At 40.5% G+C, this 23,470-nt stretch overlaps 1 protein-coding gene across 9 annotated transcripts in view; it reads left to right on the forward strand.

Moving 5' to 3' along the window:
- The window catches only part of TBXAS1 (thromboxane A synthase 1), a 242,173-nt gene that overhangs the window by 84,144 nt on the left and 134,559 nt on the right, over window positions 1-23,470 (forward strand). For all 9 annotated transcript variants that reach the window (XM_085568338.1, XM_021536482.3, XM_085568344.1 and 6 more), the window contains one exon: window positions 7,883-7,935. In XM_085568338.1, the coding sequence (XP_085424464.1) occupies window positions 7,883-7,935 (53 nt within the window). The remainder of the gene's footprint in view (window positions 1-7,882; window positions 7,936-23,470) is intronic.

Below are 23,470 nucleotides of genomic sequence, written 5' to 3' on the forward strand. Positions count from 1 at the left end.
ATACAGTTCTTTTCCTCATGCCTTTCTTCAAAGTCTCAGGCATGTGATATGTCTGAAAGCTCAGAAAAAGATCAAATTTGTTGATATTATTTTCCTCTCTCATATACTGTCTCTGTTTCTGTGGCAGAGAAGGAATATTTTTGTGAGCTACCAAGGAGGAGGACTGTGAAACCTTCAGCTTGTCTCTGGCTCTGCCATTGACTTCTTGGGTGGCATTTGGCAAATTGCTTAATCCTGTGTACTTCCAGCTCCCCACCTGTGACAGATTGGCATTTAACAGCCCAGAGATGTTGAGGAAATGAAGTCTATAAAGTGAAATGAAATTTAAAAAAATAGACCAAAAGAAAGCAAGAATCTCACTGCAGTATGCCAAATTAATGTATGAGACTATATCTATATGAGAATGAGTTGGAAAGTTGAGTCAACAAGAAGTGTGAATGCAGTGTGCACATGTGAAAGTGTGGTAAATCTTCTCCATGAGAAGAGTCTCTCTTATTCTAGTAGTGACTGTAGATCTCCTTGAGGGTCTGGTGTAGATGACCTGTGTTATTAATCCTACACTTAATTTTTATAAGTATGCACATCTTGGTTCCTGTCCCCACTGTTCTGACTAAAAGGCTTCTAAAATCTTGCAACTTCAATAGTCAATAATTTTCATCTCATTTCAAGCAACATTTATCCACAGCCAGTTTATACGACTTTGATCTTTTAGTAATGTAGACCTTTATATTAAATAGATATTTTTCTCTCCCTGGTGATTCTTCCCGATACAGTTCTAGACAGCAAACATGTCTCCTCCCTTTGGTCTACTAAAACTAACCTTTGGTTAGCTAAAATGGACTCTCCTAATTATGACTTGTAAGACAGGCCTTCTATTCCCCAAAGATCCTTGTAACCCTTTTTTCCAGTTGTTCCATTCTTAATTCATTCCTTTTGAATGTGGCAGGTCATCAGATTTACATGCAGTGTTCCATACATAGAAAGCTTATCCGAGATACTTATCCCAGAAACTACATCTGTAGTTTCCATCACACTTTTTTCCATCATACATTTTCCATCATCTTTATCTTATGGTTAATGTGTCCACCCAGGTTTTTCACTTCCGTCTTAATTTCAAGCATTTACCTACTACTGCAGAAGTTCTTGGAGTTAACATAGTCTCTCTCTAAGGGCATGAAGCTTTGCTTTCAACTAAAGTCTCTCCTCTGTTGCAGTTGGTTCAAGTCATCCAGTTCTTCTGGTATGACAATCTCAGTCTCTCTGCTTGCTGAGGAAAGGATCTGTCTTTTCAGAACCATGTACTTCACTGAAGCCTGACTCCCTTTTGTGCCAAAGTCAGTCCTCCAAACATTGAACAAGGTTTGTCCCAGGATTGGCCCTTGAGAAAACTGTGGATTTCCTCCTTTCCTGGCTGCACCTTTTCTTTATATTCCATTCATACTCACTTCCCTACAGCTTTGATGTTTACTCTTTTTTGGTTTTTTGTCCTGATTTTCATCCTTTTGGGTGTGACAGTGGTTCCCCCGCCACCAGACCAAATGCATTGCAGAAATCTGTGTATCTTTCACTGCTGCCTCGCCTAGAAAATATGTTATTTTCCTAAAGAAAGAAAACAAGCAGTATATCCCATTTTCCATTCCTGTGACCCTATTTTCATAAAGTATTTGCCGTGGGGCACCTGAGGGATTGTGAACTGGCTGGAACTCCATCCAGCCATCTACTTGGGCAGTGCAGGTGCTTTCAACTCTGATGTTAAAGACATATGGTGGCTTTTCCAAGGAAAGTCTGAGGACTCAGGGTCCCACGCACTGAGAAATATTGCATGCTATTGAGGTCAGGCTTTCCACTGGGTGTTTGCTTCCCTGGCTCCCCCTCCCTTCAACTCTTCAGTTACCAGCTTATTAGAATCAGCCATTAACCTGGCTAATGGGGAGAAAGAGCAAACACCAGAAAAGATTATGTGCTTTTCTTAATTCCCATTCAGAAACTTGACTTCTTTAACCAGTAAATTTCTCAAGAAAAGACAAACCTCAGAAAAGGGTCCAAAGCCTGTCTTACATTTGTAAAGCTGGCACACTCATGTGGAGAAGGATGAGATGAGTACTTCACTGTTGAGTGGTCTTTGGGGGCATAAAGGTAGTGCCCTGCCAAAGCTGCCAAGGTGGCTCTAAGCTGAGGTGCTGAATGGGCATGACTGGATTGTATTGTGCCATCTGATCCTTTTGGGTGATATGGTTAAGGTGATATCTGGATGCCTTCCGTCGTGTGATATGACTTCAGCCCAAGAACCTTTGTCCTCTCTGAGTAGGAGAGGTGACAGAAGAAAAAGGGGGCAATGAAGGGCATAGGGTAAGAGAGAAAGGAAGAGCTTATGTAAGAGGGCAAATATCCCTGTTTCAGAAAGGGACTAAAGCTGTTTCTCTCAAGTGAGATAACAGCTCTTTGTTAAGGACAACAAGGACTAATACAGCACACAGAAATAACCTGCCCACTTAATTTTTATTAAAGATCTGAAAAGGTAGAAGGAAAGATATTTATGATTTGTTTGGTATTTAGCTCAGGTAATTTTTTTTTAATTGTGTAATGAGAACACATTGTCCAAATTTTCATATGCAGATTCAATTAGTGTTCAGTTAATTAGCCTTTACAGATGAGATTAACTTAATTACATAACACTAACCTCTCTTAATAACTATTAAGGGTACAAAGGCTGCCTCTAATAAATTTAGAAGGGCTATATGTGTTTTTTAAAATCTGAAATGACACACACATAAATTAAAACAAATTATACACAGAGGACGACCATTAATGGTAATGATCAAAAGAAACAAACTATGTACATAGCTCAGAATCAGGCTGCTCAGAAGTTCATGCTGTGTTCCCCCTCTTGTCTGCTGGCATCCTAGTGATTTCACTAGGATTATTACTGGAGCTGATGTTCAGTCTGGGGTCATTCCTTCAAAGAGGGTTGGAGGCAGATACAAGGTTACTTTAATTAAATGTTAGCTTGTCTTAAAAAAAAATCATTTTGGGTACTAGGTTATTAGCAATTTTCTTTTTCAGGTGGTCTAAGGAAAAAGGATGTGCAAAAGCCCATTGAATGCTAAAAATCTGTTCCAAAAATATTTATTGTCTTTATGTACCATAAATATCTGTATAGCTTTTTTAATCTCTTGATATGACATGTGCACTTGAACAATGATACTGTTATTGTTAATATCACAATGAAACAAAGAATCACATCTGATATAGGGTGATAAAGGTGGAGCATATATGGGACTAGTTATGGGACATGGCATCTTTGGTTTCTGAGTCACAAGTTTGAATCCAGGGTGTCTTGGTAAAGTGACTGACATCAGAAGGGAGCAACAAAAGAAGCCTTTTCCCTTGGCTGATCTTGCATGGGTAATGTTTCCCACTTTCAGTGAATTTTGATGGGCTCATCACATCCATCTCCAAAGAGCTCAGTAGCTTTTGTGACATTCACTACACTACAAAATTCGTGGCCTACCCTCACTGCATTCTCTAGGACCCATTTTGGAGTCCAGATTTTGAGTTACTGTCAGGGGCAGGCATCTGCTGGATCCCAGCTTTGTGGCTCTCTTCAAACCATTTTATCTCATGACCCCGAAGAAGCACAGTGAAGTTCATAAACCACATCATTTGTTTTTCACCTGCAGTGAGCTGAAATGCTCAAAGCATCCTCCATACAATCTGAGTCATTTTCCATTTGAAGCCATGAGATCTGCAGGTATCGAGCAACTAAAAGGGATAGGTTGGAGATGCCTCATATTAAACGCCCCAAAATTCAAAATGTATTGCTTCTCTCTGAAATACTGCCTCTTTCTGAAAACTTTGGCTTAGTGCCTATAACCATTTTCAGCAAGGAGGGAAGATGACATTGCCGCAGATTTTTTCCTTGCTGTGAGGAACTAGCAAGGTGAATATGCAATGAGGAGGAAACTGCTGAAGTATCTGTCTTGGAGTGCCAGAGTCTATTGAAAAAAAAGGAGAGGGGATATTTGAGCAATTTCAGCCCTTTCATGTATGCAGCTCAAACTGAATCTTCTACATTCAGTATCTCAAGAAAAATGGTTGGCAGTGACCAGACTTTGCTTTGTTTGATGCAGACCCAAATCTTGTTCTCTTCCATGGGGTCTGTGCCTGTATCCCTGAGAGCAGGGTTTGGCCTTGTGAGTGGTTCTAGCCACAGATCCAGATGATGATACACACTCAGAGGAAGGGGAAGAATGCAAATTCCCTTCAGGGAGGCAACTGCCAGATATGTAAACAAAGAACCTTCTCGGTGTGCAGCAGTCAGCCCACTTGAGCTGCTGTTTCCATGGTATACCAGATGCTGTAAAATATGCTTTCTTCAAGGGAAGAAGCTTTTCCTACTCCTGCATTATCCTGCTCGATGATGGACTGTCCTCAGGCTAGTACCTCACTGTACGGGCCACATGTGACAAGTCACCCTGGCCCAACCATTTTCTGGTTTGATGACGATAGCTCATTTTCTGCAGCTTCCAAACAAAGAAAACCCTAAGTGATATTTTTTTTTTAAACTTGGAACATCATTGCTAACTATGCTTTTAATTTTTACTACTGAGTGTTTAATCCATAACAGTTCTTCCTGATACACGTAGTGTCATACCATAATACTGGGTGTTTTTGCTTTTCTGTTTCCTTCTGTTTTTCAAAAAAAAACCCCAGAATACATATGTTTCCATTTTTTCCTAATTATTATTTTCCTAATCACCCTGTTGCTCTTTTATAATTTCTTCTTTAGGGAGATTAAAGCCACTGGGTACTAGTCAGCTGGTGCCATTTCTAAGTTTGATTGCAGATCACCCAGTGGATAAATACAAGGAAAGAAAGTGAAGATAGGTGGCCTCTACTTCCATTTTCTTGTAAAACAGCAGCTGATTGTGAGTAGGTGCTTGGTTATGTCATAGATACTAAGTACAAGTGCAATTATAAAACATGGACAAGTCTGCAATAATTGGTTGAAGCAAACCAAATTCAGCCAGTGTAAATAAGTTACCAAAAGCACTTATAAGGCTTTCTGTGCTTCAAACATGACTCAGGGGAGGAGGAGGACATTTTCAGGGTACCTGTCTACTGGAGGCCATGTTTGGGGATGATGCTGCAAGTCTGGCAGAGCTGTGTGGATGTGGCATATCCCTTCACTCTGTGACCATGCAAGTTCATTGATTTTCTCATGGCCATCAAGAGTAAACACAGGGGTCTTTTTATGGCTCTAGCTTCCTCCAGCTGAAAGGTGTACCTTGGTATGTAAGGGATACATGCACATGCCCTCTGCCTTGCCTAAAGTCCAGCCACCACAGCTGCATGGGGTCCTGTGTGTGCTGTTGGCTTCTCTTTCCCATGCCTGCTGCCATGAGACCTGCTGCCAGGTGCTTAACAGGCTCTGAAGGAGGCCAGGACAGCAGTGGGTCCCAGGCTGGCAGTGACAAGTATGTGGGTGCAGTACTGCACGGCTGAGAAAGTGTCCTGGAGTGTAGAGAATTATGGCTTCTTTTACTCCTGAGATGCTTTCTCACAGTCTTTCCCAGGTGCTTTCCAACTCTTTCTCTTCCCCCAGCCTGCAGGCTAGTACTTCTCGCTTTAGGGAAAAAAAATTAAGTGTGGTTAATTTTAAGCCAGTGCAATTATTTAGAAGTCCTGGAGGTAGAAAACCAGTTACTGGTTAACAGATCTGATTTGAAACGTGCTCTGCCTGACCCCTCTAATGTAGTGAGCCAGAAGCAGTTCTTCCAAGGAGCTGGCTTGCTGGAAAGCTTTTTCACTGAATCATTTAAAGCCTAGGCTTCTTGAAAATGTTAATATCCTGCTGGCTCACTGGAATGCAGCTGGTGGGTACAGCAAGTGCAATACCTGTGTACGTGCTTGCAATCCAAAGCACACTGAGCAGGCAGGGCTCAGGCTGCAGTGTGGGTGTCCTCGCTGAAGGCTCAGGCTGGGTGGGAAGTGGACTGGAGAGCAGACCCGATTTGGCATCGTCCCACAGGACTGGAAGTTCCTCTGCCCTGGCCAAGCATTGCAGCTGGGGTACAGCAGCGCTTTGCACCCTGGTGGGGCTGTGCCCGGTGACCTCGAGCTGTGCCCTGCGTGGCTGGAAATGTCAGCGGTGTTTGCTGGCACTGCCTGGGGCTGCTCTCCTGGGCACAGTGGTCAGAGCTGAGTGGGCTGAGCCTGCTGGACCAGCCTGAAATGGCCACCTGGAGAATCGGACCCCAGCACTCCCCCCTGCATCAGTAGACAGCGTTTATGATGCTGAAATTATAGCAATTGCAGGCTGGAGTCCTGCAATGGCTGGAGTGTCTCTATAGCTAAAATGCAAGTTGGTGTGAATGTATATGTGCCTTTTCCCCTCCCACAGTGTCTCCAGGCAAAAGCCTTTTTGAGCTAGCTGTCTATATTTGTGGTATTACAAGGCCTTAGTTTCTGTGTGCTAACTCTTGAGGCTTTTCTGCTTACCTTAGTAGTGAAGAATTTTTCGGGGGAGAATATATATTTTTTTCTACATTCTCCTCAGGCTGTCATCTAATCCACCTCTTTCATAATTTTATCTTTAGCATGTTTTCTTACACGTCATCCCATGGTTTTCGTAGCTAAAGGAGAACCTATAGTTCTTGCCTTAAACTGGGGACATAGTGTCCTGCAGAATAAAGGTATTATAAGTCCAGGATTAAAAAAAACAAAAATAAAAAAAAAAAAATTGAGGGACTCTATGAGAGGAGGATTGTAGGTGGTGGCAAGTGCTTTGCTAATTTGGACAATAAGTTAACATCCAAGGGTGTTAAGTCAGATAATTACCACATTTTCCCTTGCTTAGTGTGGAAAATGCTCTTAAAGCATATACACATTACATGGGGTGGTTTATTTATGTCAGCAGTAGATATATTTACAGTAGCTGTACTGTTCTAGCTAATATTCTGTGCTATGTCATAAAAACAAAGATTCAATATGAGACATAAATATTCTACTTTTTTTGTGAGTTTTCTCTTAAGAACAAAAATAGATCATGATAGTCCATCTTCCATTAATATAAATGCAGATTAATGCAATCAAATGGGTTACTTTTTCCATAGACAAGTTGCAAACACAATGGAGCATGGTCCTCAAATATTGTGGTTTCATTAAAACAGATTTTTTTATCGTTCATTTTCAGGGATATATTTTGCGCACTTTCTTTAGATTAATCAATTTGAATTCATTTAAGACACTAACAATTGAGTATAGTGGCAGGTTTATTTAGATAAATGGATATGAATTTTCTTCAATTATGAAAATGAATGACAGTAAAAATGGTAAGAATTTAAAAAATAAATCTGCTTACTATTCTGTGGAATGTACCAGCTGACTGCCTTGTGCTAAGCTCTGACTTGGCAGGTTTGGGGATTTTTTTAATAATATGACTAAAACCAAAACAAGATGACCTTGCCATATTCCCTGTTCTTCCCTTTTGTGTAGTAAGTAATATCCTCTTATTAATTCCTGTATTAGTTTTCCATCCATTTGCATATCTGAAAAAAATTGATTTAGGACCAAAATAATGAAGTTAGTTTAAAAATAATAAATCATGAAATGGTAAAAAATTTTGGAGAATAAAATGTTGATGAAAACATGTTTCATGTCTTGCCAGATCTTTTTTGGGGTTGGGATTTGTTTTTCCAGCCATCCTTTCTAGACTCTATGTTCATCACATAGGGACAATATTCGAAAAGTGAGGTTATGGGTTAATACCATGGTTCTCCTGGCTGAAGTTCAAAGCTTTGTGTCAGTGGTAGAAATAATGTGTAATAGAGCTTCTGCTAAGCACTTCTCTAAAATACTGTGGTTTTTTTCTTTCTTCCAGGGTTTTTGGGAAAACCACACAAAACTCATAAAGGAGTATGGACCTATTTGTGGGTAAGCTTAGTAGTGCTGTCAGCTTTCTTCTTTCTGGCTCTTGCTCTTTGGGATTGTTGGGTGGGGGAGGAGAAAATATCAAGATAAGGTGTTTGTCAAAATGCAGAGTGCAGTGTTTCAGTTTGGAGGACAGAGGTGGAGGTGGTTTGATTGCATGCAGCAAATATCCTTGGCTTATTTTAGTTCGACATTTGGGATTGGACTTCATTTTTCGCTCTCTTATTTTAATTATGCACATAAAGTTTAGCCCTTTTCAGAACAGTACAAAGCTACCAGCCTTCAATATTCTCTTTTCATCTGCATATTCTTTATACTTTCAGTGAACAGTGGAAATAATAATTTGTCGTCTCAGAAAGCCCTCAGTTTATGAAATAGTATGAATTTGTTTCAGCTGTTGCTATCTATATTTATGTGAAATTCCTAAACTTAAAATACAATGAAGTACAGATTAGAAATGAGGCATTCCTCTCTCTATAGCTCAGCTGTGCTATCTTAGCAGTCTGTTAGAAGTAAAGAGGGTTTAAGCAATAGATTCCTTCATAGAAACACTTTCACATTTCCATGAATGTCATTTCTATCCCAAGAACTACTTACTTTCCAGCTGTCATCATTTTAAGTATAAATGCAGTTGTCCCATGGTATCTTATATTGTTGTGGTCAGTTGGTGTTTGTAGCATAACTATTATTTCAATATATAAGTATCAGGCAGTATCCACAAATTATGAAAATGTCGATTTTTTTTCCCATGGTCTTCAAGGAGTCTGAGATACTTTTAAGAGAGCACATATGGATGTCTGTGTGTATACATATTTGATTACAAAAGATACCAATGAGCTCTGTATGCTCTTTCAGCAAAAATGCTCTAGCAGAAAGAAGTCAGGCTCAGCATTTGATGCTTCAGTCACAGCCACCTTGTGGCATTTATGCTCTACCCTAAGGACAAAGTGCTGCAAGAAGAGATGGAAATAATGAATTCCAAGGGTTAGGTGCTTGTCTAGGAGGAAATAATGCAGTGTCTTGGCTGGCCAGGAATGGGAAAAGATATTCATTAATGCTGTGGAAATTTGTATGTTGTGTAACAAATGGAAAGTGACCGAGGCTTATTATCTCTGTGACCTTTGGTGTGATGCCCTTAAATGACAATAATGTAAGAACACTGGCATTTATTCCTCAGTATACTTCCCTCCTTATTAATATCATGCTTCTTTTTTTTTTTTACTAAGCTGAATTTGAGACAAGTTGCTATTTAGTCATCTGTCTGCTCACTCAGCCAGGCAAGGCTATGTCATTGGAGAAAGAGATGTATAATTACAGTGTGTGAGCAAATAGAAAGTTTCATTTCTCCAATTTACTTACCGACTGTTAGGGAATGAAACCTCTGTGAGACTTGCATGGACTGCAAAGCTGGATGATGGTGGTCGTGGTCAGCCAGGACTCTTTGGGATTCTCTAGGTAGGAAGAATGAGCATAGGTAAACTTCATTTACTGTATGCATGGAAAACTCAATTTTTGAGGGATCTAGGAGACTGGCAGAGAAAAAAAAATGCTGTTTTTTTTTCATGTCTCCCAGGAAAACAAAACTGGATGCAAACAATGCTGTGTTTGAGGTAAGGTCTATTTGAAGTAGGACGTTTTAAAACCTGGCTTGCAAGCTGCTGTTCAATAGGTGGGGTATGTGTCAGGGGGTATTTATCACAGTCCTGTCAATTAAAGAAATTCTTTGTCCTTCCCTGTGAGTCTTCAGTGCGATTCTTTATGTGGTTCTTTGAAACAGGCAAATAAATGGTAGGTGTATTTATATATATTCCCAGCAAAGTATTGGATCTGGCAGATGGAAGATGTGGCATTTTTCTTTCCCCAGATTGAAAACTGCTTTCCAATAAGCATAAAGAGCAATGATCTTTATTTCTACAGTGGTGAAGTGAGTTGAATACAAATCTTTGGAACTGAAGCCTTTTTTTTTTTCCTGAGGTCACTTGAATAGTCTGAATGATACCATCACAACTGTTTTCTTTTGTGTGTGAATTGGTTTCCTTGACAACAGGATGTCAAATCAACTTTTCAGCTTTAATCAAGTCAAAACAATATATCCCTTCCATTCCAAAAGGCCTCAAGTCGGAGAGAATTACTTCAAGTAAGGCTTTTGTAGGTCACAAAAGCTTTTCTCCCTTCGCTCCCGTGTGCAAATCCAAAGGAGAGGTGATGGTACTGATATTTTATAAAGACAGACAATGCAAATAGTCATCAGTTGTGAGTTTGTGCTGTGAAAACTGTTTTCATACAGAGGTGGCCCAAGATGGAGGCCAAGGCAGAAACAAACAGCTCTGGGTTTGGTGCAAAAGTAGAGATGGAGCATTTCTATTCGTCAGGGTGATCCAAGCCACTGATGTGAATTTCAAAGAGGTCCTGCAACAGAGGAAACCTTTGATTTAGCTTTAATTTGGGGTATCTTCTATAAAAATGTTTTCTCTAAAACATGTGTGCTATTTCTTCATAACAAGAATGAAGTTGAAAACAATCCTATTTGGAAAAGAGTGTACTAATACTTAATAAGGTATGCCTTGAATATTTCCCTATTCACATAAGAGTTCTGCAGGAGAGTAACCCTGTTTACTGTGGAACTTAGTGATTTACACCACTCATTTTTTGGATGAATATTAATGCTGTGTTACTTTATTTTCATCTCCACCAAATCCACTTGTTCCATTTAAATTGTAGGTTAATAGCTGCTGATTGGAAATAGGTGATAAAAGCAGACAGAGAAATAAAGAGGGACAACATATTTCATGGAATCAGTAAAGCAATTTCTATAATGTGAGAGTGAGTTAGTTTTGCTTTCTGTATGCACTTGTACACATTTGACTGCTCTGCTGCAATTGAATCATTATGGCTTTACAGAACTGATTTGGAGTAAAAGAAATCTGCCAAAATAAGTAATATATTCTTGGCCCAACAATATACTACCAGTGATTGTAGAAAATATGACACAGCCCCAGGTGGGCAGTTGATTGCCCTGGGATGAAGGAACTTACTCTGCCTTCGACTGTAGTGATGCATTTGGACGTGGGGAAGAATGTAAGAAGTCATTACGTAGACCTCACTGTGTGTAACCACAGAGTGAGAACAGATTGAAATTCTGTGTCATTTGTGGGGTGACACTCTATCTTCTTGTTGTTTTCAATCTGAAATAGCAGCAGGTCAACCCCTATTCTTACTCTGCCTTGACTTGGACATTCAACTTCAACCTGTGAGAAGTCTGAAGATGTCCGTAGTAGAAGCTCTGGTTTGTCAGCATGGGGACTTGGGGCTTTCCCCTTTTGTGGATGGAAGAGGGACATGCATTTCTGGGATTTGGGCATGTGGAACCTTACTCAAAGCCTTTTTCTTCCTTCTGCCATCATCAAATACCTTGGGACAAGCCTAACGTAGGATCTCCTGCTGCAGGGAGCAGCTGATGTCTTCATCATGGGATGAATTTAACTGAAGAAACAATGTCTTTATTGCTATTTTAATGTCACAAAAAATTTTAACCCCTCTATTTCTAGCCTCATTCTGCTTTCTGTGGAAAAAGTGATTCCAGGAAAAGTATTTTCATTTTAGTGTCTAAAGGCTCATGGAAAGAAATAACTCAGTTTTATGAAAAAATGGTATCCTGTTTGATTTTCTCTTTTACACTGATGGTGGTGAGGGTCTACTGGACTTATTCCCTCTCTTGGGATACTTCCTTTGTTTTGCTATTTTAAATAATTTACTTTTTATATTTCAGCTAAAGGAAATCATACCTGGACAATGATAGGGAAAAATAAGCTTCCTGTTACTGTTTTATAGCTCCTCATAATCTGATACTCATGTAACCTGATAGGGAATTTTGGTAGCCTCACTTGCCTTGATTTTTGTTTTCTTAAAGAGCAGTATATTTTTTGGCTGATGTCAGGTCTTTCATATTTCATCAAGATTTATTTTCTTCTCACTGCTTTCTCCTTTATGTGTAGAGATAAGTTTCTTTGACTCTGTAAGATTGCTGACCAGTCCCAGAATTGCTGATGTGGGTTAGAGTTATCTCTTTCTTCCATTAACTACCTGCAAATTGTACAGTACAGCAGAACTCCTAACTTTGAGCACATGAGTAATCACATTATAGTCAGTGGTATTGCTCAACATGCTTCAAGTTAACCAGAAGTCTGTCTACCTTGCTGAATCAGGGCCATAAAACAACAATTGCATTTGTGCCTTAAAAATATTTTTAGTGCTGTTAGTACACATAAACTCCTAGTTCTATTGTACCTGGAAAGAGTTAATGAGGAGAAAAATATTTATTCTCCCTCCCCACCCTCTCTTTTGATAGCATTTTGCATGTAGACAATTTAGCTGCTCTTCTGTGAAATGTGTCAGCCATTCCCTCTGAAATGGAAAATATTATTGCATGAATGGACAGAACAATAGGACAATCTTAATGTTTTTATTTAAACTTTCAGGAGCCTTTTTTTAATCACTATGAGAATATGTAAATAGTAATCTATTTTTAAAATATTTGTTTTTCAAAAAAGAACTGAAACCTAACAATACTCCTGGCAGAAACTCCAGGGTAGAATTCATGGTACAATGTTGCATCTCCATCTGAATTCTCACAGTTAAATATAATTAGGTATTGGTGTCATGGTTTGACACGGAGAAAGAATTTTCTCGGAAGGAAGAGGCCAATTTGGATATTGACCAATTGAAGGTGGACATGCCTCTGAGAACACAGAGGGGTTAAAAGCAGAATTCCCAGGAGAACTCGCTCTCTTTGGTTCCGGTCAGCCGCAGTGCAGCCTCTCCCCTGCCCGGCGTGGCTGGTGGGGAGGGGAAGGCCCATGGCCTGACTGAGGTGGGCCCAAGGGTGGAGGGACTGGAACCCCTGCAGATGGAAGGGTGGAGAAATCTGGGATGTCTCCGTTCCCCCCCAGAGTCGAGAGAGAGAGAGAGAAAGAGACAGCAGCAGTTTTTATCAGCAATTTCACCGTGGGGAAGGAGAAGAGCGAGGGGGGCCGCAGGGTGCCCAGCTGCCTGTGGGAGCTGGAGTTTGGGCATGGAGCCATCCTGGGAGTCAGGATTTTTAACCCTTCCTGAGAAATGAAAGCTTTGTAAAGTTTTTCTCCTCTTCGGTTTGAAAGAGAGGAAGAGAGACAGCTTGGACGCTGGGATGTTAGAAGAAGAAATTCTAGGTGGGAGGAGATACGAGTAGTTTTTTGGCTAGACTTTTCCTTGTTGGCCACAGACTGAACCCATTTTTCTTCTCCAAGAGAGACTGTATTTTAGGAGGATGCCAGTGAGCCAGAGAGACTATGTTTCAGCTGGGAAAAGACAGAAGTGGAGTGAACAGAGAAAAGTTAGGGGGTTTGTGGTGGTGTCTCCTGTCCTCAAAGAAGAAGAAGAGAAAAAGATCTCTGTTCCTAGACCCTCGGCCCTAGCGGAAAATGGGGGAGACTGTAATCCCAAAAAATAAAAAACTGAACTGTTCGTTTTTTCCCCTCTTAGCAGGGCATCCTTGAAAGGAAAAATCCTAAAGCAGTCTGTCCATCCATGCATTGGTAGTGAGAGCACTGTGCATGGAAAGGAGAGGGTCACTATGGCAAACTTTTCTGTGGGCGGTGCCATGTGTGACATGGAAGCACAGGATGTGGAAGCTGTGTTTCCTGGGGGGTCTGTGGCACAGGAGAGACTCTGTTCCCTCGATAAACTGAGTATCGATTGTCTGGAGGGTGGAAACCTGATTTGGGTCCAGATTGTGTCTCACTGTGGTTTGTTGGAGTTGGGTGGTGAGAGGAGGAATGCTTTGCAAGGTTTTCATTTTGATCTTTGTGTAGTTTTTTTCCTTTCTTTTTTTCCTTTTATAGTAGTAGCTTAATAAAGTTTTCTTTGTTATTCAGCTTAGGCCTGCTTTGCTCTGTTCTCAATTGCATTTCACAGCATTCAATTGAGAGATTGCATTTTCATGGAGGCACTGGCATTGTGCCAGTGTCAAACCATGACAATTGGTTATAGTTGGCTCCAGTGGTTAAATCAAGCTGCTGAACAAGTCTTGTGAGTTACTTTTGGACATATCATCACCAGTTTCTCCTCGTGTCTCTAGAGTTAATTGGTCCTGAACATAGCCTTCTGTGGGACTGATGCCTAAAGACTTGCCCAAAAGGTGGCATAGCACACTTTTCTGAGAGCTGTAATCTGTGCCACTGTTACAGGTGGAATAGTTTTTGTGGCTACCTGATCACTGTTGGAGTATTTTACATTCTGCATATGCCGATTTGTAGGCTACAGGTTATTGGCAAAATTTACAGTAAATTAGTTGACCAGTTTAATTCTAGCATGTTTCAAATGTACTTAGGTATGTGGAACATGGGAAATTGATACCTAGTGTACTAGTAATGTCAAAGGTATTTATCAATGAGCACCTCACTGCTATGGAAAAATCTGCTGTGTGGACTGTGACCTCCCTTGAGAACCATGGAGCTTGAGCTTTTGTACTCTGTGATGGTTCTTGATTTGGTACTGTAGCCTCTGGCTGCCCCAGGAAGGTCCAGGGACATTTGTGTTCTATATATTCATAGACAGAACTCAAAAGATTATAAAAATATCAGAGTTCCAGCCCTCAGTGCAGACAAAGCCATTTGGATTGAGACCTTTGGTGCAAGTGGTAGTCTCTTCTGTGTGCAAAGCTCTCCCACTCCTCTCTGAGGCTCCAAATGTTGTCCTGGGGTGGCTGAGCTGCAGGCATGTGCTCACTGTTGTGCTTTTTTCCCAAGTTTCCTCCATCCAATCCCTCTGTGATTCTACTGCAGCTGTTTAAGCCAATGTAAGTCAAAGAACTGATGTAATCTTTTACACCTCTGGAAAGAGAGTGTGAAATCCAACCATATGAGGCAGACAGCATTTTATGTGCTCTTGGCAAGGCAACAAAGGACACTGCCTGTCACCTGTACCACATTTCTGATGCTTGTTTCTGTGCTCATGGTGTGTGCAAACTGCAGTGATTGTAGCTCCAGCAAATGGCTGTTTGTGTAGGGGAACATCTCCTGCCTGGTATGGCTTCACTGACAGATTCGGCCAGACATGGAACAGCTCTGAAAGACTGGCCAAAACTGTGTCAGCTCTTAAGACTGACAATGGAAGCAGAAGTAGGCTCTTGTACCATATTTAAGTATCTGAGGAACCTGATTAAATCTTGGTCTGCTTCTGTGTGTGTGCATATAGCAGCCTTGGCTAGGAGAAGATTTCACCTCCATTTTCTCCTGCAGAAGTGTTCCTTTTTGGTTCCTTGCATGCTGGTACTGTGTAGCATTTAGCTGTTGAAGCATAGTCCTTGTGAGCTTCATCCTAGGATTATTTGAAAAGTAAAGCTTCTTTTTAAAATGTGCTACCTGAGGAGTGTTTTACAGCTAATATACAGCACAGGTGATCTTTGATCTCTGCTGCCTGCTTCTTTGCTAATTAATGGTTAAAATTATAGTTTTAAGGGGAATGAAACTGCTGAACAGATTGCTTCTTCTTATCATATTACACCTGCATACCACAATGTGTCATCCTCATTCAAGGAAGGGGGAGGAAATATTCTGAGTTACAAAATTTAGTTCCATAGACACAATTTCACATTGCTCTGCTACCTTCATTATCTACTGGAGCCTGTATTTGTTAAACTTTTTAACAAGTTGTAAAATCCAGCTTGTAATTTCCCCCCCATCCCTTCCCACCATTTGGAAAGAAGCAGGTGAAGAGAGCTTCTAAAAGACTGAAAAATCTGAGGCATTATTTCAATATACCAATCCTAGAAAGTATGGGAAAATAGCAATGTTGTGTATTTTGCTGTGCATATTAAATGCTTTCATTAGAATTTCTTACAGCACTCCAGAAGTATTGATGCAAACCTAAAGCAGATACATGCAATATGCAATGTTCAGTAGCAATTAATGGTCTCTGACTTCACTCACTATGTTTCTGATTATGAATTGGTGTTCCCAGTGTCATGCATTGTAATTTTTAAGTGCATTTCTTGAATAATTTCTCCTCACACTGTATGTAGAGAGAGGCAAATGCATCATGCCTCCCAACCTGTCTCTCTGTGTGCGTGTGCGTGTGTCCCCTTTCTTGGCAGCCTTTGAAGCAGATCAATTTTAATGCTCAGTTCTCCTGCCTGCCTTGGTCATTTCACAGGAGAGTCAAATTACTGCCTCTCCAGGTCACTCCTTAATGCCAGTTTCCCCTTCTTTCTGGCAGCCCAAATAAATCCAAAAGCAGCTTGTTACTGTATTGTGACTGTGCTATGAGAAGCACTGAGCAAAAGGGATTTCCCTTTTCCACAGATCCCACACTGGGTCTGGAGAAGGATCCAGAGCAGAAACTGCAAATCAGCAGCCTCTTGTATGTGCCTGTTGCTGCAAGCCTGGCACAGGCTGGAGCATCCACAGCTCTGGCCCTTTCTCACGCCACCAGCCAGGAGCCCCAGGATGCAGGTGCTGCTTAGACCCTCTCTACCCATGCTGGGGAGCCCTTAGAGGGGCCTCTGCCCCTTAGGCTAACATAACATTGCACAGGAATGGATTTGGGATGTCTATTACTTAGTTTCTTAAAAATAGTAGTTAGTATTTTCCTTTGTGAGGATGACTACACTTTGCCAGGTATCTACAGAGCTGTTTCCTATCAAGCGGTGCCTTCAATGTTGTTGTTCAATTGGGGCCACCACTTTGTTGGGATTTGTTCTGGTTTTAGTTTTTTCTATCCATGACCTTGACTTGTAGGCTCTATGTTTATGTTTTTCATACTTCCTCCCCTTACCCCTTAAATATTTGCTCTGGGTTTTTCTTTCTCTTACTTCTCTCTGCTGTCTTTAGCGCTATGCTATCTTTCCTCCATGCTCTGCTTTTTATTCCTCCCTATTTTTCTTATCCATGTTGAATTGAAAACAGTAACGTGAACTGACAATTTTAACATCATTCCAAGATTTTATGTAATTCCATAAATCTCTTAATTACATTTTTATTGTTTTTTTCTTATATAGATTTTAGTTTTTCCCTCTCCCTTATTAGTCTGGGGATCAGTTTTAGTCTACTACATTTTATTAGTAGAAAGGGGAACAAAATATCTTTTTCTTTGTTGATTTGGCACCATCCTAAAATTACCCTTTTTTTCTGTTTGACTACCCCTTTTCTTTTCCTGAATAGTCTGCTTTATGTCAGACCTGCTGGCACTGAACTGGATTTTGATTTCTGTTGTATTGCGGTCAGCTCCTCTCACCGCGGCACCCCGAGCGGTGCCGTGCTGGGCGGGAGGGAAGAGAATGGGGGGCCGCTCCCCCTGTGAAGCTCTGCTGTCCCAGTTGGTGGTGCAGGGACAGACGGAGGTGACACGGGACTTGGGGGTGAACAGGATGGTTTTATTCAGTGAGCCCCAAGACCCCCTTGGGCGGAGGAACAAAGGTTTTATACAAGAACTCAGGAAGACGGGTGTAGGAACAGTAACCAATAAGGGAATAGCAGGGGAGGAGTTTAGGGCAGAACTAACATATCACAAACCTATCAGGGGAAGCAGGGGAGTGGAATAACACAAAATAAGCAATAGGGTTTCGAGCCTCACTAAATAGACAGGGAATGCTCTGGAAGCAGAGGAGGGAGCTAGGAGGAATGACAGGGAAGGTTCCAGGGAAAGGGGCAGGGAAAGGGAGGATTGGCAACTTGGAGAGGAGGGGGTTAGGGGAGAGCTAGGGAATACTGACAACTGGGGAGAGGAGGAGATTAGGGATGGGGGGGTGAACAGATATTGAACAAATATCAAATTAAAGAAAAGACACACCACCACAGATTTCATCAAGCAATAGGCAAAAGTATACCCCACTGCACAGGAAGAAGTTGTTTTCAGCTGTTACTATGTTCATTTTTTATTTCCTATCTTGGGGAACATGGGATAAGCTGAGCCACCATTACCCTGGGGATTGTGAATCTTTCTTTGCTTCCAGTAAATTTAGTGGCTAAACCTGAAGGCTGGTCTTGAAGGAGAATTTGTTTTAGTCATACCAATAAAATTCTACAAGTATAATTAAAAAGCTGTAGTAATGTCAAAGAAAGCTCCCTTGCAGAGACACACTGCAGTTCTGCAAACACAATGACTACATCAGGGAAAAGACTGACCATGTCCTCTGGCAATTGTTGGGGTACATTCCCAGAAGAGTTTTTTCTAGTCTAACTTTATTAAGATTAAAATCTTGCCTTGTCCCAGAATCTCCTCTCTGCCCCATGCAAACAAGCCTGAAAATAGTGGTCTGGACCTTCAAGCTGTTGTTTACTTCAGCGTAGCTTCATTACAGGCATAGAGTCATGACTATTTGAAGATCTTGGCCAAATGTTTAGGTCTTTCTCATGTTATATAACTGGAGCTTTTGGATGATGGTACCTACTGTATAAATTAAGTTTTGTACAGCAAATCTGAAGACATACCCAGACCTTTTAAAGTAGTTTACAGAAAAAGGAGTGAGTTGGGAGCAATGTTCTGACTCTGTAAGGTCTAGCAGCAGACATTTTATCACTCAGCAATAATCCAAGCTTTTCTGTCAATGCTTGAATCTATTTTATTGAAAAAAGATCTTGGCAAGGACACTTGGGATTTGCTGAAGAGTCTTTCAAAGTGACATTATGAAAGGATCTTGGTTCTTTGGGACCTCTTATTGTATGGAACATCTTATGAAATACTTTGTGTGAAGGGCCAAAGTAAAATGTTACCAAAGCAGCCTAACAATTTTATACATTCATCAACTGTCCATTTCGGCCAGTAGGAAATAAGCTGTGTTTGGGGCAGGAGACAGAGAAAGTAGGTCTCCAAGTGCAGTACAGAGACAAATGTGAAAGTAGGTCAGATGGTAATGTAACATTACATGGAAAGGCATTAGTTTTTAAATATTAAATTCCATTAAAATAATTTAAATTTTTATTTTTGAAAGAGAGAAGTATATTACAAAATGGGAAGATTAATATTTGAAATACCTAAACTTATTCTTACTACAGACCCATATTTTCTCCTGTCTCAGTGGCATTTTATTTGCTTTTGTCCTGTAACTAATGCGTTGGATTTTCATCAGTGGTGAAGGACAGAAGTTTGTAAAAGTACCATAATTTTCATCCTGTTCATTTCCTTAGCAAAATATTTAAACAACAACACAACTTGTAAGCCTTGGAGCAGACTCCTTTGATACACTACTGTGTTTATGCCTACCAATGGGACTGCTCTGAGCATTGCACTCAGTGTATTTCCCCGTCTTTGCCTTTTCTGGGCTCACCATTTTGGATATTGGATTTCTGCAGGCAGCTGTACTCTCACTTTCAGAGGCTGGCACCTCTGAAATCCACAGGCTGTCCCTGCTGCCAGAGGATTGGAAGCAGAGGATTACACTGAGGTCAGAGGACGAGGGGTGTTGCTGGCAGTACTGACCCTGCCATGCAGGCAGCTTTGCCTCTGTCCTGGAAGATCTCTGCTGGATTTAAAAGGCTTCAGGTGACAAGAGCATAATCAATAATTGCAGATATTAAAAGTGGTGCATTCTTGTGCTTTCCTACCTTTCCCCCCTTCCTTCTTTGCCTACAGGACACAAAGCATCTGAATCCGCCAGACGATTGCTCATGCATTTACATTTTCATTTCCTTGGTTTATAGCAGGATTGTTCCAGCTTTTGGGAGGGGCAGCTATCAAAGATGTACAGGCACTGCCATTGTGTTTTATTGTTCCAGTCTATTTTTCCCCTTGAATGTAGGTGGGAGTTTTTCAGTGGGTTGGTTTTGTGCTTTTTGCTTTCTCTTTCTTCTAAGAATTTATAACCCTTTTATTGTCAGTCTTCAATCATTTTTGATAGATCAATATATTTACTTCAATGATGGTTCATCCTCCTGCTTGTATTTTTTTTTTTTTTTTTGCTTTGTTTATAGGGGTTATGAATAGATTCAGGAGGTTGTATCTCTGCTATACCTCTGTTATTGCATGAGGATCAAGTTGTTTGAAATTGGCCCAATACATTTATATTTAGAAGGAACATGAGGTGTTTACATTTGGTTTGTCTTCAAATCTACTGTTTTTCTCCCCTGTTCTAAGTAAACTTTGAGCAATTAGAAATGCTGTTTTTTTCAGAACAGTTCTCAGAAATCTTAATCATAACTAGTGTTTCATGTACATTGAACTGTTTGGGGGCAAGGGTTCTAGGAAACTGCTCCAGAGACCCAGAGGGTTTCAGGAGTAGCATAGTAAAGCAGAATGGTAACATGGACTCAAAAATGAGGCAGGTCCATGGGAATCCTGTGGTCTCCAGCCAAGCAGTGACTGAGGCAGAGAGGAGAAATTCTTGAGTCTACATCTCACTCATGTCCCCAGGCAGCCAGATGTGGGCCTGGGACAGCTGTTTAGTGCAGCTGTGAAGAGAGCTCACACATGTGTAGAGCAGTGTCAGAGCGATTTGCTGTGCTCTAGCTGGGGGTCATTAGAAGGAGCAGGTGAACAGGAATCTCCAATGAAGGTGAAAGGATATGGCTGTGGAGGAGAGGGCTACATGTACTATTCCATCCCCAGGGATTTGGGTTGTTTCATTATAAAGTGATGTGTGTGCTGTTTGTTATGCAATTGCCCCCTTTCTCCCACCACAAAGAAGGGAGCAGCAAAGGAAGTGTGTTTGCTACAACTGATGATATGTAGAAAATGGTAAATGGAAAATAGGTCAACTAGGCAGTGCTCTCACAAGTATTACAGTTTGAAACATGATCTATATCTTATGACTACGCATTAAATATGGGAAAAAAATCCCTCAACCTGCATGGATTTCAGCAAGGTTTAATAATTTAAACCACGTGAGCATATTAGCTGTTTGTAGGATGTAATCCCTCTAGTTGCCTTAGCAGAGCCATATACACCCTGGGGTTTGGTACATTCATTCTTAGGCTGAAATAATTTGCCATGTTATGAAAGCCGTGACTCAACTACTTCTCAGCAGTGCGTTGTCCATTTGTAACAGCAGATTTTCCTGGAAGTCATTACTTTGGAGTGCCATTGTCAGCTGTACACATCATTCCTGCTCTTCTTGTCCTTTGTGGTACAGATTTGCTCATTGTTGTTAGTGAGGGTGTTACTGCTGATACACAAGCTATCAGGTTTTTCTGTTATTTTCTTTCTATTCTATCTCTGTTGAATTGCAGTTTCCTTTGTCTTCTGTGTGGTGCTCTGAAAGAGGTTGGGAAATTTATCACAGTTATTTTTAATGGGCTTTTAAAGTCTAGCACGACACAGATTGAATTGATTCAGGAAAATTTCCTGGAGCTGTAGCATTGTTCTATTAAAAATAATTTTATCATTGCAATTTTTCTGTAAGAAAATACATCTATTTTTCTTCTTCTATCCTATAACAAAACCCTGCTTTCTAATGTTTCTGCATGGTCAGATATTAGCCATTTCCCTAGATAATTTAGGTTGGCCATGTGTACTGCTAGCATTTTTATTGTAAGGAATTCTGCTAGTGGTTTCATGATAAATGCATCAAGCATTGAGAAATTACTTTTATTAGTGTACATTTAATAATGCATTAACAAAATAAATGGGCTTGTGTGTGTGTTTATCTTTAGAATGTATAGAAAAAGTATATGCTGCTATAGGTAAAAAAAATAATCTCTCATGTGTGTATTTTGTATGCTGTAGCATAAAAAAGTACATTCCCAAGAGCTCAGTAGGTGGTTACTATCTTTTTTCCTTTGTTTAGGCATATTTTTTTAGGCAGATTGTGCAAGAAAAGTGAGTCCCAGTGACTGTCCCTCTCATGGCTTGTCTGACAAGCCTTTCCTTCCCTGAGTAAGGCTGTCCATTGTTGGCTGGGATCTGTGTCTTTATTGCACACAAACCAAATGAATGAGTGGCTCGTGGCTTCCCACTTATGAAACCCCACTTTCAGTTGCTTGAACTTCAGATATTTTCAGGCTAGTAACCATGACCAATTCAAAGTGTCACTTCTTATTCTTCAAGATGGTCTATTGCATGTGTAGTTACATGAAATTCAATTTGCTTACTCATTCCATCATGCTATGTTCATGATGCAAAAAAACCCTATCTATTGAATCCTATCTATTATTGAATAATTAAAATAGTCTAATATCAAGACATTATTATTTCAGAAATGCATGCATCTCCATTAACATAAGCAGAGCAAAGGTATTAAGAGGGATGGTGTACAATATAATGTAACTCTCTCATTGATTTAAAACCAAAATTCCAGTAAGAAGGAGTAGACTGAAAGAGAACTATGTACATGTTTATTTCAGATACATTCAAAAATAAAGTATTGTTTTGTCCACCACTGCTGATCCTATTTACAGGAGGCAGATGAGCTGTCTTGCCCATAAAGAAATGAAAGATAAAGTGCAGAATTAAAACAAACAGAAGCAGCCTACTGATTTTGAATGTCTTTGTTCTGAATGCTGCTTTTGAAGATATGTATGAGGACATGTCTTTTCAGCAGATAGGGATACTCGGTGTGTTCTCAGAGCCTTTTCTTTCCTCCAGGGCTAAAATGGCTGAGCAAAACTGGAGAAGTGAAGAACTCCAGTCACACTTGAGTTCTGGCCATGATAAGTAAAGCATGCATGAGATGAAACTTGCAGAAAGGCAGAGTTATGGATAGCTTTTCTGTGTACCCTGATGTCAGGTCTTAGGCAGGAAAAATAATGCAAACTTCAATTTCAGCATGGTCAAAAAGACTTTGAGAGGCAGCAGTCAGATCACACAGGTTTTGTTTTAGTCACCCTGGAATGTTTGCTTATATGAAGTTTAGTGATGGGTGTGTGACTATAAACTTTATTGCACTTCTGCTTTTATTATATCAGCCTTCTTTATTGCCTGCTGTATTTTGTGATGTTGTAGTATCAGAAATTATATTTAAATCCTTTGGCCACCTTCCCATTTCATTTTCTCTGTATGGTCGTACATATGCTCTCCTCCTTTTGTCTCCTGTCCCCAAATTTTTCTTGGATCCTGCGCTGTGATACACACATGCTCCCCTGTATTCTGGAACACAGGATCCTCCTTGTCTCCACGGATGTGTGTTCAGATAGGTTCCCCAGACTTTGCTAGAAAGCAGCCCTGCATTGCATTCCCCTCCTCTACATGTTCTCTCAGCCATATTATTCGATGTAGTATCACAGTCATATCCTTCATCTTCTGCAAGTGTGCTGCTCTGTCTCCATTTATCTTGTATGAAATGGCTTTAGCTCTGCCAGGGTAATGCTGCCTGTTGTTTCCCAGAAATTGCTTACCTGTCTGTCAAAGGAAGCTGCTTAGAGCTCCTAACTAGAAATCAGGATAAGTATTCAGCAGATCTCTATCCCTTCCTTAAGTGGGGGGGTGGGGGGAGATTAAAAAAAAAAAAAAGGGAAAATTTTTATCCTAGTTTAGACCAAGTATCATTGTCTGTTTACCCTCCTCAGCTATTTTGTAAATTTTTTCTTTCTGTTCTGCTGTAAAAATAAGTAGCATTGTTGAGTATAAAGAA

This window comes from Lonchura striata, chromosome 1A (assembly GCF_050655825.1).
Source record: "Lonchura striata isolate lonStrDom1 chromosome 1A, ASM5065582v1, whole genome shotgun sequence".
Classification (NCBI taxonomy): Eukaryota; Metazoa; Chordata; class Aves; order Passeriformes; family Estrildidae; genus Lonchura; species Lonchura striata.